Source organism: Oryctolagus cuniculus, chromosome 20 (genome assembly GCF_051225735.1).
Source record: "Oryctolagus cuniculus isolate XC-2025 breed Fujian yellow rabbit chromosome 20, ASM5122573v1, whole genome shotgun sequence".
NCBI classification, from domain to species: Eukaryota; Metazoa; Chordata; class Mammalia; order Lagomorpha; family Leporidae; genus Oryctolagus; species Oryctolagus cuniculus.
Window position 1 is genome coordinate 43225812 of NC_142886.1, and position 14112 is coordinate 43239923.

Genomic DNA, 14112 nt, shown 5'->3' on the forward strand with positions numbered 1-14112 from the left:
GGTGACCGGGAATCACCGAGGCTGGTGTCCCCACGGCGGGGCCTAGCCCACGGCACCCGTGGTCTGATGAGCTTGAATTTGTAAGTTCTGTGTGGCTCCAGCCTTGTTGGGTTCTCACCGCTGACTCCAGCCTCTGAAGCCGGAAGAGACGACCCAGCAGCTGTGCGGCCTCTGGTGGGACAAGGTCTGGTGTGCCTGCCACGTGTACCCGCCCAGCCCCAAGGCCTGTGAGTTTGCCACCCCTGTTGTCAGTGACCCTCTCTGTGGGCCGGACAAGGGATGGGATGCGCGGGTCAGCCAGCCAGAGGCCAGGCCGACTCTCAGCTCTCAGGCCCTCCTGTCCCTGCCCCCACTCCTCCACCCCAGCGGCTTGGGGACCACGGCCCTGCCACTCTACGCAGCTGCCTGACAGCCACCAGCGTCCCGGGTTCTTCCCATGGAAGGAAGCCCAGGCCAGGCGGGAGGGCCCAGGTGAGCGCCGGCGCCAGCTCTGCCCTGCGGGGGCACAGGACAAGGCACACAGCGTGGATGCGGCTGTTCCGGAGCGGAGCGCTGGCTTGCTGATGACGCAGGCGTGGAGCCGGGAGCCTCCCGGGGCTGCTTGGCCGAGGCCCTGATTTCCGCTCCCTGAAGTGGCCACTTGGAACAGAAAGGAACAGCAAGCAATCAAGCGTGAAGGACAGAGCCCTCCCCAGGTGAGGACAATCACGCTGCCCGGTGGGGGGTGCGGGGCTGGGGCGGGCTCGGCGGCCAGCAGGGTGTGCCCGGAGCCTTGAGCCTGCAGTGTGGAAGCCGGGCCCCCATGCTGCGCTCCGGCGCTGGCTCGGGCGGCAGGAGGCAGGAGGGCCAGGCGGTCAGTTCGGACTGGGCTTCCGGGTTCTCCCCAAACCCTCTCTCGCCTCCTCTCGCTCAGTCCTGGTTTCATCAACCCCCAAGCGGAGTGGAGAATTCCTCTCCCCTGTAAAGTGCGCCCGGGCGAGGTTGGTCAGGGGCTTCGCACAGACAGGGAGTCCCGGGTAAGAGCCAGAGCCCTGGGCCTCCCTGTGTGCCTGGCTCCGTGTGAGCGCCAGGCCTCCGCGCCGGGTGACAGCTGGTGTTTTGCTGAAACGAAATCACAGCTTGCAGTGGGCATTGGCTCCAGGTGTTCGCACGCTGCGGGGCTCCTGCGTGACTCAGGGCTCCCCCCCGCCGCTGCGCGGGAACGAGCGACCGGAACTCCTCCTGCAGATGGCGCTCGTGAGCGGCGGGCTGCCGGGCGGGGGCAGAACGCAGCCTTGTGTTTGGGAGGGGCTCCCATTGGGAAAAGTTAATAAACAGATCTGCTTTTTATTCTTCTCCAGGAAACCTCGGGGCCCGGTCTAGTTCCACGGACAGCCTGGGGCAGGACGAGGTTAGCGTGTAGGGAATGTGCTGGTCAGACAGGAAGGAGGAGGAGGCAGAGCCCACTTCTTCTACACCCCCAGCGAGTTGTTGGCAAAAGACAAAGGGGGCGTGGCTTCACCGTCCCTTTGGGAGGTGCGCCAGGGACCCCCAGGAGACAGGCTCATCAGCCCTCGCGTGAGTGAGCGCACAGGCCCACAGGCCTGCTGCCCAAAGCAGGAAGACGGGCAGGTGCTCAGCTGGGATGGCGAGATGGCTCCAGCCCGGGCATTGGCTGGTGTGGGCGACGGCCACTCACCCGCAACAACCAGAAGAGCCCGGCCGCAGCCCACGGTCACCAGGGAGAGTCCAGCCAAACCCTCTGGAGCAGGGACCTGCAGGAACCCTGAAGCCGACGCTTGGCCCGCACCAGAGACTGTGGACTCCCACCCAGGGCCCCGGGCAGGTGCTTCCCAGAGGGGAACAGGTCCCCGGGAAGACGCCTCAAAGACTGAGCACCTGTCGGCAAGAAATGGAGTCATACCAAAGGGACCAGTGAGACCAGCCGGGCGAACTACTTAGCAGCTTCAAGTTCAGGTTCTCCCACCCCCCACCCCTTCCTCTGCACGCACCTGGGAGGTGGGGTTCCGGTTCTGTGCAATAAAGTGCTTTGTTTTCCCTAAAGTCTTCTCTTTGTGCCTGTGTGTTCTGCCTGGATTTCTCGCCCACTGAAACTCAATTCAGCAGAGGTTTCCTGTGCCAGGCAAGTCTGGTCGTATGGAGGGCTAGAGATTTGGTAACAAGACCAAACACTGAAGAGAAAGATGGCAAACACCCACCCAGGTCTTAGGTGTGGGAAGTGTTGTGCTGAAAGTAAGGTGACAGAGTCGAGAGGGCCTGCAGGTGGCCAAAGAAAGCTCCGAGGTGGCGATCGGGGCAGGGGGCGGGGGGCGCCTGCCGGGTTTGCTGCCCCCATTTTACAGCTGAGAGCACTGAGGCTGTGCCAGGGAAGAGCCTAGCCCGCGGCCCCATGCTAAGTGGTCCTGGTTAGACTGTCACCGCACCGCCAGCTCCCAGCCGCTAGGAGGGCTGTGTGCTGTGTTTGCTTCCCCAGTGGTGAGAAGACGGCTGGGCACAAACCCAGCTGGGCCGGCCGGAGTGGAACCTGAGGTGCTGTCAGCGTTGTGCTCACAGAGAGCCAGGCCTGAAGACCTCTGCCACCTGCTGCTCTTGTGACCCCTGACCTCCGAACCTCAGTTTTCTGATCTGTAAAGTGGGGTGATGTCTGTGCCTCCCTGCTGAAAGGCAGGGTTTAGGAGCCCTGGGAAGCTGGCACTGACCGCCCCTTCATCTCCACGCTGGTGTCTCCTCTGTGCACGTCACGGGGCCACTGCCACCACCCCCTGGCTCCTGGAAAGCAAGGCCATTCTGGTCATCTCTGGATCCCCAGGATACACCGTGCGTCCTGTCTAGAGTGTGAGTGGGCCAGGGCTGTCGAGGGGCCAACAGGTTCAGACAGCAGAGGGCGGAACTTGGGAGTTGTGCCAGCAGGGCCCTAGACGCCGCCCGGTGCAGGCTCTGTGCCCGTGTGGGTTTGTGCTCACGTGGGTTCAGGGTGGAGGAGACCTCAGAGACGGACCTGGAGAGCAAGAAGATGTGACCATGCAGAAGGCGGAGAGAGGCCGGCTGGGCCGGGACAGCAAGCCCCGCGCGGGGGTGGGGCTGGCCAGGAGGCCCGCGGCCAGCCGTGTACTGCTGAGCTGGGGAGCAGGGGGCGTGCAGGGCGGGAGGGCAGCTGGAGGTCGGGACTAGACACGGCGTGGACAGTGCAGGGAGCGTGAGCAGGCAGACGTGGGGCTGGAGGCCAGGCTGGAGGGCCAAGGCGGGTCCCACCATGGTCCAGGGGCTGGGGACCCCTGAGGGTTCCAGTGGGGACTGTGGGTGGGGAAAGTTGCCCTCCGGAGCTGAGGGTGGCACCCAGCAGTTGGCAGAGTCTCTGTTCATATGCAGGGGGGAATGACCACACGCATGTGTGAACACATGATGTGGGGCCGAGGTGAGGAGCCCAGGACACTTGCTCCGGAACGCTGGGGCAGGGGGACGTGGAGGAGGAGGCGGGGTGGGGGCTGCCGCTCCTCCAGCACAGGGTGGGAGAGGAGTGGGGAGGTGGGGTCTGCAGTGGGTTCTCCCCACACAAAGGGCAGATGGGGCACCCTGTCCGGGGGAGGGCGGTGGGTGTCAGGTGCAGGGCAGGGGGGGTTGCCAGACGATTTCTCAGCGTGCGTTCTGGAACAGGGAGGGCAGCAGAAAGGCCTGGGCGAAGGGGGGGGGATCGGGTGCACCAGCAGGGGGTGGGGGTCACTAGTCAGGTGGGGTGGAGTGAATGTGCCCAAAGGTGAGGCCTTAGTGAGCACCTGGGATCCGGCACCACAGTGCCCTCAGCCTCCAGGGCCCAACTTCCACGTTGCTGCACCCCTCAGGGGCCAGGCAGGGCTGCCCAGTGCATGCCATCATGTCTCCTGCCTGGCCGGCGGCAGCGGAACCCCCGAGCAGGGCAGGGGGCTGTCGGGTGGGGGCAGTCTGAGAGCAGGTTGTCATGCTGGTGGCTGTAGCTAAACCAGCGGCCGACGGCTCCGGAGACAGGAGGGGGACTGATGGAGCTGGCGGCTCAGAGGGATCTGCACCTGCAGCCTGTGCAGGTGGCGCCAGCCGGCTCCGCTGCCCCTCACTCCCAGGCTGGCCCCACCCCTGCACCTGCACAAGGTGAGCCTTCGGAGGTGGCCACGGGCTGAGGAGCCCCTGCTCCAGTCCGGAGGTACAGTCTGCTTTTATTGACAACCCTGGCGATCCAGGTCGTGACATCTGCCTTCTGTTGTGTGCCTCCTGTAGGCACGCAAAGGGCCGTCCCAGCAGGCGGCAGCCCACGGGTCCCAGGTGGCGGTGGGTGTTTCCAGGCTCTCAGGGGGAGTTTCTGCGGACATCTGGGTGTGACGCAGGCCCTTCCCCAGGGCCCCGGGCTGTGACCAGGCTGGGGGAGACACCCACCTCCCAGCCCTGGGCACTGAAGGTCCCCTCGGTGGCCCCTTGTTGAGCTCCTCCGCGGCTGTGTCCCAGCCACAGGGAAACCGTCTGGGTTGGGGTCACCCCCGCATGCCCAGCAGCCTGGTGCTGAAGGCACCCAGCTCTGGGTCCGACCCCAGCCCCGCCCCTGTATCCTGGTGTCTGTGTGACCTTGGCTGGCCTGCTCTGCCTCTGACCGTCCCCACACGTGCAAGGTGAGGACACAGCACCGCAGAGGCAAGAGCTTTCCTCCTGGGTCCCTCTCGGCCCATCAGACAGGTGCCCCTTCCTGAAGCCCCGGGAAGGACGGCTGCTCACCTGTCTGCCCATGGGGCTGGGAGAGAATGGTCAGGCAGGACAGGCCTGTGCTCTCTGGGGCCCCCTGCTGGGGGTGTAAGGTAGGCCACGACCTCAGGCACCTGGTGGGTGAGTGGGTACCGCAGAGGTCCACACCAGGATGGAGGCGCTGGCAGGCGGTGATGCTGGCCACAGGCCTACCTAGCTTCCCCTCCAGCGTGGACGGCCAATTCCTGTTCTCACGATTCTCATGAGCACTTGTCAAATTAGGGTGCAACTTAAGGTCTCGTGTGCCTGAACCTTTCTGGTTCTAGCCCCGAAAGTCCTGGGTTCTGAGTCTCATTCAGCTGCTCGCCCCTCAGGGAAGCCCAGGATTGAGGAGGTGGGTAGAGGGGCATGATTGGCCTTTGAACCCCTATGAACACTGCCCTGGAGGTGTTAGGGTAACAACACAGAGAGTGCACACAGCACATCAGGGCCGGCTGGCATTGTGACATAGGGAGGCACAGCCACCACCCACAACACCGGCATCTCATATGGGCACCAGTTCAAGTCCCAGCTGCTCCACTTCCAGTCCAGCTCCCTGCTAATGTGCCTGGGAAAGCAGTGGAAGATGGCCCAGCCCTGGCCATTGTAGCCATCTGGAGAGTGAACCAGCGGATGGAAGACCTTTCTCTCTCCCAATCTTTTTCTCTATAACTCTTTCAAATAAACAAATACATCTTTTACAAAAAAATGCACACGAGGTGTCCAGCCCCGCCCTGGATTTGAGGCAGAACCTCAGTGAAGGACCCCGCCCCCACCCTGGCCTATCCTCTCCAGTCCACCCCATGCCCAGGGCCAAACACCCACCACAAACGACAACCGGTGGCCATCTTATAAGGATATTTTTATTGAAAATAAAAAAGTCACGGTGCTTTCTTCTGTGTAAGCAGGAGCAACGGCACATTCCCCACTGCCGGCCCTGCGTGTGCACGAAACCGACATGAATGATGCGCCGGCCAACCAGATGGCGTCGAGACGGCATCGACCCGTGGCTCCTGTCCCGTCCCGTGCACAAGGTCTCGGGGCGCTTACGCCCATGCATTCCGGGCCTCGCCCTACCCGGGCTGTGTAAGCCACACTTAGTACAGATGCAGAGCGCACAATAATTCTATAGATATAGAGATCTCTTTAAATATATATAACTATATATAATATACGTCTATATTTTTACACCTATCAGTCTTCCAAAACTTCTCTTACACGCTTCCCAGGAACACCTGAACACCCTGGGCACCCCATACGCCACTGAGTTCCGAAGCCAAGGTCAACTCTGAGACGGCAGGGAGAAAACGCAGAGAAGGGACGTGCCTTTCATTCTTGACCTTGAGCTGATCAGAGCATGGATCCGTGTTTAGGGGCTGGGGTTCGTTTCCAAGTCCTAAGCTCACATTCTAGGTCCTCGTGGTTTTGTGTGTGCGTGGGTTCTGGAAGCTGAGAGTCTGCTGGGCCTCTCGCCCTGGGCCTGAGCTGAGCTTCCGTGGCTGCCCTGGGGCTGGCGGGGTGGGGGTGGGGTGCTCTCCAGTGGGTTTCCTATGGGTGAGTAGGGGTTTTCCAAGCCCACAGGGAGAGCTTCCGTGTCAGTTGGAGTGTCCGTGGCTCGGGAACAGGGTGCAGCCCCAAAGCTTGGTGGATGGCACGGCTGGGGTTTTCCACCTGGTCTGGAGGCTGAGGCCCGTTGCAGAGTCTGGGCCCCAAGGTGCAGCCAGGGATGGAAGTATTGGGGGCTGGGGTGGGCAGGGGAATGTGTGGGCCCCAGTCCCCCTGGGGCTGCCCCTCCCAACTGGGGTCCCTTAGAGGACCCCTGAACTCTGGCCAGCCCCAGGCAGAGGGAGAAGCCCAGGGTGGGAGTGTGATTAGGGGCGGGGTCCTGCCCAGGTATCTGCTTAGGGCATAGGCAGGGGGCTCACAGGCACCAGGGGGCTGAGGACATGGGTGTGGGGGTGCCCTGGGGTGGGGCACCGCACCCCCGCCCCGCCCTGCCCACAGCCCCTGGCTTGTGTGTTGCTTGGTGCTGCATCTGACAGCACAACTCACCAGAGTGGGGGGGAGGGGCGGGGCAGAGCGCCCCCCACCAGGGCTGTCGGGGCGGGGGGGCAACGCTGAGGTGGGCTGGGAGAGGAACTCAGGTTCAAGCCTTGGAGAAGTCCTCAGACAGCAGAAGAGCGACGAGGAGACAAGCCCCTTCACGGGAGGACGCACGCTGGCCTGGCCTGGCCACAGGGAGCGCACACGGACAGCTCTGGGCACTAGGACTCAGCAGCGTTGGCATCTGGAGACTCAGCCCGGTGGGGTGCTTTTCCAGCCTCGGTTTCACCTGGATTGGAGTCTCACCTGCAGCCCCACCCCTGCCCCAGGAGCCCCTCCCCCCAACCCGGGCCCACCTGGCAGAGCCCCCACAGCGCACCAAGCACCATGATTCAGCGTGTCCGGTTCCTCCCCATCAAGGGTGTGGGGTGGTGAGGGCAGTCCCAGGGCAGGGCCCACAAAACCCCAGGGCCGCGCCTGCCCGCTGGGAACAGGGGCTCAGGCCCTCCCTTCCTCCCCCCACTCCTGAGAGACACTTTCTCGTCCAAGGGGAAGCGCCCCACCTCCCTCTGGGGAGAGGGGCTGAGGACCACAGCCAGGCCTTAGGAAGCGTGGTGGGGAGGAAGTGCGGGGCCGGTGGGGCTGGCACCGAGGGTCCCGGTGGATTTGGCACAGGTGGTGGCCTCCAGGGCCTGGCTCGTGTGGATGTACAGCTTCCTCCGGGGTCAGGGTGGAAATGGGCAGGGCAGGCAGGGGGCCTCGGGCTCTGCCCCTCCAGGGCCACCCTTGGCCAGGGTTCGGTGAACAGAGTCCCTTGGTCTGCTGGGGTGGGAGGGGGGCGGTTTGCAGGCTCTGGAGCCAAGGGCCCGCCGGGGCATGGGTAGGGACGAGAGGAGGAGGCGGGCCCTGCAGCGGATGGGGTGGGTGACGGCAGATGTGTGGGGAGCACCTTTGAAGGGGGTGTCTGTCTCATGGCTGTGCCAATGGCTTTTGTTGGGAACACCGACTGGGAAGCAGGTGGGCTTCTTGGAGGAGGACAGGCTTCCAGGCAGGGGAGGGAGCCCCGGGCGGGCTTCCTGTTGGCTGCCCGGGATGCCTCGGCTCCAGCAGGCAGAGGGGCTTCCTGCCTTCACCAGAGCCAGGCTTCAGACAGCAGCTGCGAGGACAGGCGTAGGATCAGACGTGGACAAGGTGGGGTGTGGGGCATGCAGGGGAACTGGGCTCAGCCTGGTGTGGGCGCCGCCCCTGCCCACAGGCGACCAGGGAGAGCCTGGGAAGACGGTTCCTCCACGACGTCCTGGACAAGCCCAGGGTCAGCTCAAGTCCACCTGCTTTCCTGTGTCCGCTGGTGCCACCACACCGCCCCTCCGGCCAGCGGTGCCGGAGCCGCAGACTCAGACCACGGCGTTGTTCACGTCCACCCCTTTGCTGCTCTGTGAGCTCATGGGGTACTCCGCAGCGCTGGTGCCGTTCTCGTCTTTTCTCAGTGGTTTCCTGGAAGGCGCCCAGGGAGCAGGCAGGGCGAGGGGGAGGGAGCAGGGACACCGTTAGTTCCGGGGCTGGCCAGGGGGGTGGCCTCCCGGCTGGCTTCCACACCCCGCCAGAGCAAGAGCCCCAGAAGGAAGCCCACCAGGCGTGCCCAGGGTGAGCGGCCTTGGAGCTCTTGCTGGTCCTTGGGGGTCAGTCAGAGGCTGGGGTGACCTTGTCCAGGATGGCCACGCAATCTCCAGGAGAACCAGGACACAGGGGACTGTGGCAGAGGGACACGGGAACAGAGCCACGGGCAGCAGCCGTGACCTGTGACTGGTCTGCGTGCACCAGTGTCCGGTCAGCCTCCTAAGATCCGGCTCTAAGTGAGCCCCTTGAGGTGGGCAGGCAGGCAGGGAGTGGACTATGTGGGGGTGTACGTGGTGAAGGGAAGTGGGGCACTAGTGGGGGCGTTTTCTGGCCTCGCCTTTGTGTGGTCAAAGACGGACGGAAAACGCGATGAAGGCGAGGGAGGGCGATCACGCTGGCACCGTGGTAGAGGGACTGGTGTCCATGGCGATGCCGACAGTGGGAAAGGTGGGCACGGTGGCGGCAGTGGTGTCACGGTGATGGGACAGGGCACGGTGGCAGTGCCGGTGGTGGTGTTAATGACAGTGACGGCAGTGGACAAGGCGTGGTCGACAGCGGTGGTGATGGTTGGGCGGTGATGGTGATGGTGATGGTTGGGTGGTGATGGAGGTGGTGATGGTGGTGGTGATGGTGATGGTGGTGGTGATGGTTGGGCAGTGATGGAGGTGGTGATGGTGATGGTGGTGGTGATGGTTGGGCAGTGATGGGGTAGAGGTGATGGTGGTGGTGATGGTTGGGCTATGATGGTGGTGGTGGTGGTGATGGTTGGGTGGTGATGGGGTGGAGGTTGATGGTGATGGTGATGGTTAGGCAGCGATGGGGTAGAGGTGACGGTGGTGGTGATGGTTGGGTGGTGATGGAGTGGAGGTGGTGATGGTGATGGTGATGGTGGTGGTGATGGGTGGTGGTGGTGATGGTTGAGCAGTGATGGGGTGGTGATGGTGGTGGTGGTGGTGGTGATGGTTGGGTGGACAGCGGCAGTGATGGAGGCTGACGGTGGTGGTGATGGTTAGGCAGTGATGGAGGTGGTGATGGCGGTGGTGACGGTTGGGCTGTGATGGTGGTGGTGATGGTGATGGTTGGGCAGTGATGGAGGTGGTGATGCTGGTGGTGGTAGTGAAGGGTGGTGATGGGGTGGAGCTGGTGACAGTGATGGTGATGGTTGGGCTGTGATGGTGGTGGTGATGGTGATGGTGGTGGTGATGGTTGGGTGGATGGCGGCAGTGATGGAGGCTGACGGTGGTGGTGAGGGCCCCCAAGGTGAGCACACCCAGTAGTTCTGGGACACTTCGCCTTGGCCATTTGAAGCTCACCCCAGAGGCCACGTCACCCCAAGAGCCCTCCCTGCGGTGCACAGAGGGTGATGAGGCTGGGAGGGCCTGCAACCACAGAGTTACTTCCGGGCCAGGTCAGATCCAAGGCCTCCCCGGGCCCCGGGCGAGGGGCTGCGGCGCCCTGGTCTGCCTGAGCACTCTGTGCCCCCCAGTGCCACGCCCCACACTGCTGTCCCTGGGGGGCGCCCGCTGCCCACGGGCCATGGGCATTTCCAGTCCTCCTTGACGGCACGTGTGCGGCACGTGGGAGAAAGCCTTGTCTGCGTTAGTTGGGGAGGGCGGGGGAAGGATCAGCAGTTTCACGGTTGGGACCACCAGGCCTGCCGAGGGTCTGTTAACTCTTTCCTCTGGCGGCACAAGTGTAGACACACAGAACGGGAGTGGGGGGATGGGGGGTGGGGAGGGGAGCGGAACCCTGAGGGCACGCATGGGGGTGGCCATGCCCACCACCATGACATCTTCTGGACAGAGGTGCAGGGCACGGTCCCAGTGGTCCCCCCAGGAAGCTGGGCCTGGGGTTAGGAGGTTCCTTTCACAGGGAAGCGGAGGCTTAGGGAGGCTATGACTTGCCCAAGGACCCCCGGCTGGTTTGTGGGGGGCTCCCACCACTGTGTCCTGGTCCCACCTGCTACCTTCAAAGCAGCACTGCTCACCGCCCAACCCCCACAGCTAAGCTCTGGAAATCCTGCAGCGCCTGCCCCATTCTCTCTAATCCCGCCCATCGCCCTGTCGTGTGGGGTCCAAGAGGCCCACCCAGGTGGCTGCCCGCAGACGCTTCCCCATAGACGGGCTGGGAAATGATGGATTCTGCAGCCCAGCTCTCTGCCCCGAGCCCTCCTCACCCTCGGTCCCCTGCAGCCCCCTGCCTGTCCCCACCCCCCTTCCCAGAGAGCTCAGGCAGCTTGATGTTGCTGGGTGGGCGTGACCACGGATCTGCAGAGCCTGGGAGGCTGGGGCGGGGGCTTCTCCTTACGGTGAGGTCCTGTCCTGTCGCTGCCCCACCACGAGGCTGAGGGACTCGGGTGGGATTCCTGCTTTTACCATCAATATCCAGGGGCAGAACGGACATCAGCACCAGGACACCAGAGACTCTCAACAGCTAAACACTCAGGGCCCAAGCCCACGCGGCACTCCTGCGGGGTCAACATTCAACCTTGGGTGTAGTCTGGAAAACCCACCACAGCAGGTGCAGGTGGGGCGGGGTCAGCAGGTGTAGGGGAGGGCAGAGAGGAGCCAAAGGGGGTGCGAGCTCCCCTCTAGAGGGGCAAGTCCTGGAGGACCAAGATTTCTGCTCTTTTGAGGGGAAAGAGGGAGGGAGAAGGCAGCAGGATTTGCTTTGCAAAAGAGGGAAGGTCCTGAAAGCTAGGCTGCTGTCAGACCCCTCCGGGGGACTCCTGGGGAGGCCTACTGGAAGGGGTGGCTCCGAAGTGCGGAAGCCAGTGGTCCCGGTGCCTCCTAGGCTGCTCCAGCTTCTGGACCCGAGAGCCAGCGGGGGTCCAGGCAGGGCTCCTCCCAGCAAAGGTGCCTTGGGCTGTGTGCAATGTGCCCTGTCCCAAGGGCTCCCCGAGATGAGGACAGGGAGTGCTCCCCTCCCCCATCACAGCTGGGTCCCCAACCACTCTGCTCCCTGCACAGCAGCTCACCCCTCCCAAAGCCTCCCTGGGCTGCACCAAGCTCAGATAGTGCTGAGAGCGGGAGGTGCCTCCCCCTGCACACCCACCCACATCCCTGCACAGGCACTGCCTTCAGGGAGACCCTGCCCCGAGCTAGGAGGCAGGTGTCACAGCTCAGCTAAAGTGGCCTCTGCCACTTTCTGGCTATGAAACCTTGGGCAAGCCACATAACGTTTCTATGCCTCAGTTTCCTTGCCTATAAAATGGGCACAATACCAGTGTCCATTCCATAAGCTTGCTGGGGGGATTAGACATGTTAATATGGGTCAAGCGCTTAGTCGAGTGTCGGGCATACAGTAAGCACCCAGTAAGTGCTGGCAGCTCTCAGCGCTGCTGCTGCCGAGGGGTCCGTGGGAGCTGCTCCACTACCCTGGCAGCCAGGCTCTGCCGTGTTAGAATTCCTACCTAACACACGCCTGTGAGCTTCAGAAACGGTAGTGCTGCGGGTCCCAGCCTGGCTCCGTGGCTGTGGTCCCGTGAAGCCACGGAGAGCCCTTCCACCCCAGTCCCGGCCCTCGTGGCCACCGAGGGCGCCTAAATGGCCTGGTTCCTAAAACCAAGAGAAAGGTAGGTGAGCCTCTCCATGGCTGTGCCCAGGATTCTCAGCTGCAGGAACGCGGCCCCTCCCAGGACTCCCACCCGCGGGCGGGTGGGCGAGGCAAGCAGCAGGTTCTCTCTCTGCTAGTGCAGGGACCGAGCCTAAACCAGCATTGCTGGCTGGACAGGCAGGGCCAAGGCCGGGGCACCCCTCTGGGCCTGGCTGCCAGTGACGTGACAGCTTACGTCCTCAGCTGCGGCTCTGCTGGCGGAGCCACGGGCGGAGAACCGCCTGAGGAGCCAGAGGAGGGAGGGCTGCCAGCCGCCCGGCTGCCCCACGTGCTGGGGGGGAGGGCTGCCGTCAGCCACGGGACGGCCAAAGGCCCCAACTCTTCTCAACCAACGGCATTCGTCCTCCTCACTGCCCGCCCTGACGCACCCACACCCCAGACACACACACACACACACGCATATACACCCCTATATAACACTTAACCCAAACAACACATGTGCAAATACATAATGCACACACACACATGCACAAACATGCACACGCCCAACACACATGCATATACACGCCTATACATCACCTAACCCAAACACACAAGACAAGTTCAAATACATAACACACACACACACACACGCCCAATACATAAGCATATACACCCCTATACATCACTTAACCCATACACACAACTCATGTGCAAATACACAGCGCACACACACACGCACACCTCACCCCCAGACCTCCCTATACACAGCCACGCTTCACTGCATGAGGTCGGCACACCTAAGGAAGGTGCCATCGGGTGAGCCCATCGTTGTGCAAATGTCACAGAGTACAGCATCACCAGGTGAAACCCTCTCACATGCCGAGTACACGGCCTGTCATTGAAATGTCATTACATACCACACGACTACACATTTACACACCTGCACACATGTATGTGAACCCCCCACATGCATGTGAACCCCCCACACACATGTGAAACCACACACATGCATGTGAGCCCACAGACACACACATGAACCCACACCCACACACCCACACACATGCACGTGAGCCCACACACACATACACACATGAACTCATACCCACACACACACATGTAAACATGAATCCACACACACTCACATGCATGTAAACCCACACACCCACACCCACACACATGCATGTGAGCCCACACACATGCACATGAACCCACACCCACACACATGTGAGCCCACACACACGTACACACAAGCATATGAACCCACACACACACCCACACACACGCACGTGAACCCACACACACACACACATGAGCCCACACACACCCACACACATGCACATGAACCCACACACACGCACATGAACCCCCACACACACACATGTGAGCCCACACACACGTACACACAAGCATATGAACCCACACACACACCCACACACACGCACGTGAACCCACACACACACGCACGTGAGCCCACACACACCCACACACACGCACATGAGCCCACACACACAGTTTCACAGTGAGGGTCCCCTTAAGAATGCAGCCTTCTCCAGACTTGGTGAGGAGCCAGAGAAAAACTTTCTGACCACTGACGGTGCCACTGTGAGAAGCCGTGGCCCAATTTCCGGCCCCCAGCCCTCTCCCTCCAGGACCAGGTGGCAGTGGTCAGGCACGTGGCCACGCGCTCTGCCCAGGGCCCTGGTCTCCTTGTTCAGTCACCACCTGTGCCTGCGTCTCCAACTTCCTCCCTGGCAGCTCCTCGCAACCTCCTTGGGAGCTGCGAGCTCGGAGGTGACACAGGTCACCAGCGAGGAGAAGCTGCGGCCACTGGCCCCCCTGCCTGGGCTGCAGCCCCCACCCGCACTGCCCAAATCGCCCCCTTCCCAGGCAGCAGACAACTGCAGCTTCCAGGAAACTGGTACTCAGAACCAGCACTGGCCAAAAATGCCCAACCAGGCTGCCACCAGCCTCCCAAGCTCATTATCATGTCATTATAATAAAATTACCATGGCTGACACTCCTACTCCCATCATGCACCTGACGCCATGACACTTCTGAGACCTCCAAAATAGAGTAAGGGATGGGTAGTAGTACTTGAGCCCACCCCTTATGAATATTCAACCAAACCCCACTGCATACTCAACCCTCCGTGCCCCCAGATGATATAAACGG

At 62.3% G+C, this 14112-nt stretch overlaps 1 protein-coding gene and 1 long non-coding RNA gene across 5 annotated transcripts in view; one reads left to right on the plus strand and one right to left on the minus strand.

Annotated features, from left to right (window-relative positions):
* The first annotated feature begins 555 nt into the window (after positions 1-555).
* On the plus strand, positions 556-2043 carry LOC138847281 (uncharacterized). Its single transcript, XR_011385023.2, has 2 exons — positions 556-695; positions 1341-2043. It is a non-coding gene; the product is annotated as an uncharacterized LOC138847281 (long non-coding RNA).
* Positions 2044-5586: 3543 nt separating this feature from the next.
* Positions 5587-14112, minus strand: part of PRIMA1 (proline rich membrane anchor 1) — a 49254-nt gene continuing 40728 nt past the window's right edge. For 2 of the 4 annotated variants that reach the window (XM_051826425.3, XM_051826424.3), the window contains exon 5: positions 5587-8280. In XM_051826425.3, the coding sequence (XP_051682385.1) occupies positions 8181-8280 (100 nt within the window). In that variant the 3' untranslated portion in view covers positions 5587-8180. Of the gene's footprint in view, positions 8281-11815; positions 11961-14112 lie in introns of all 4 variants that reach the window. The other 2 variants (XR_011385024.2, XR_007911819.3) reach the window with 2 other exon arrangements.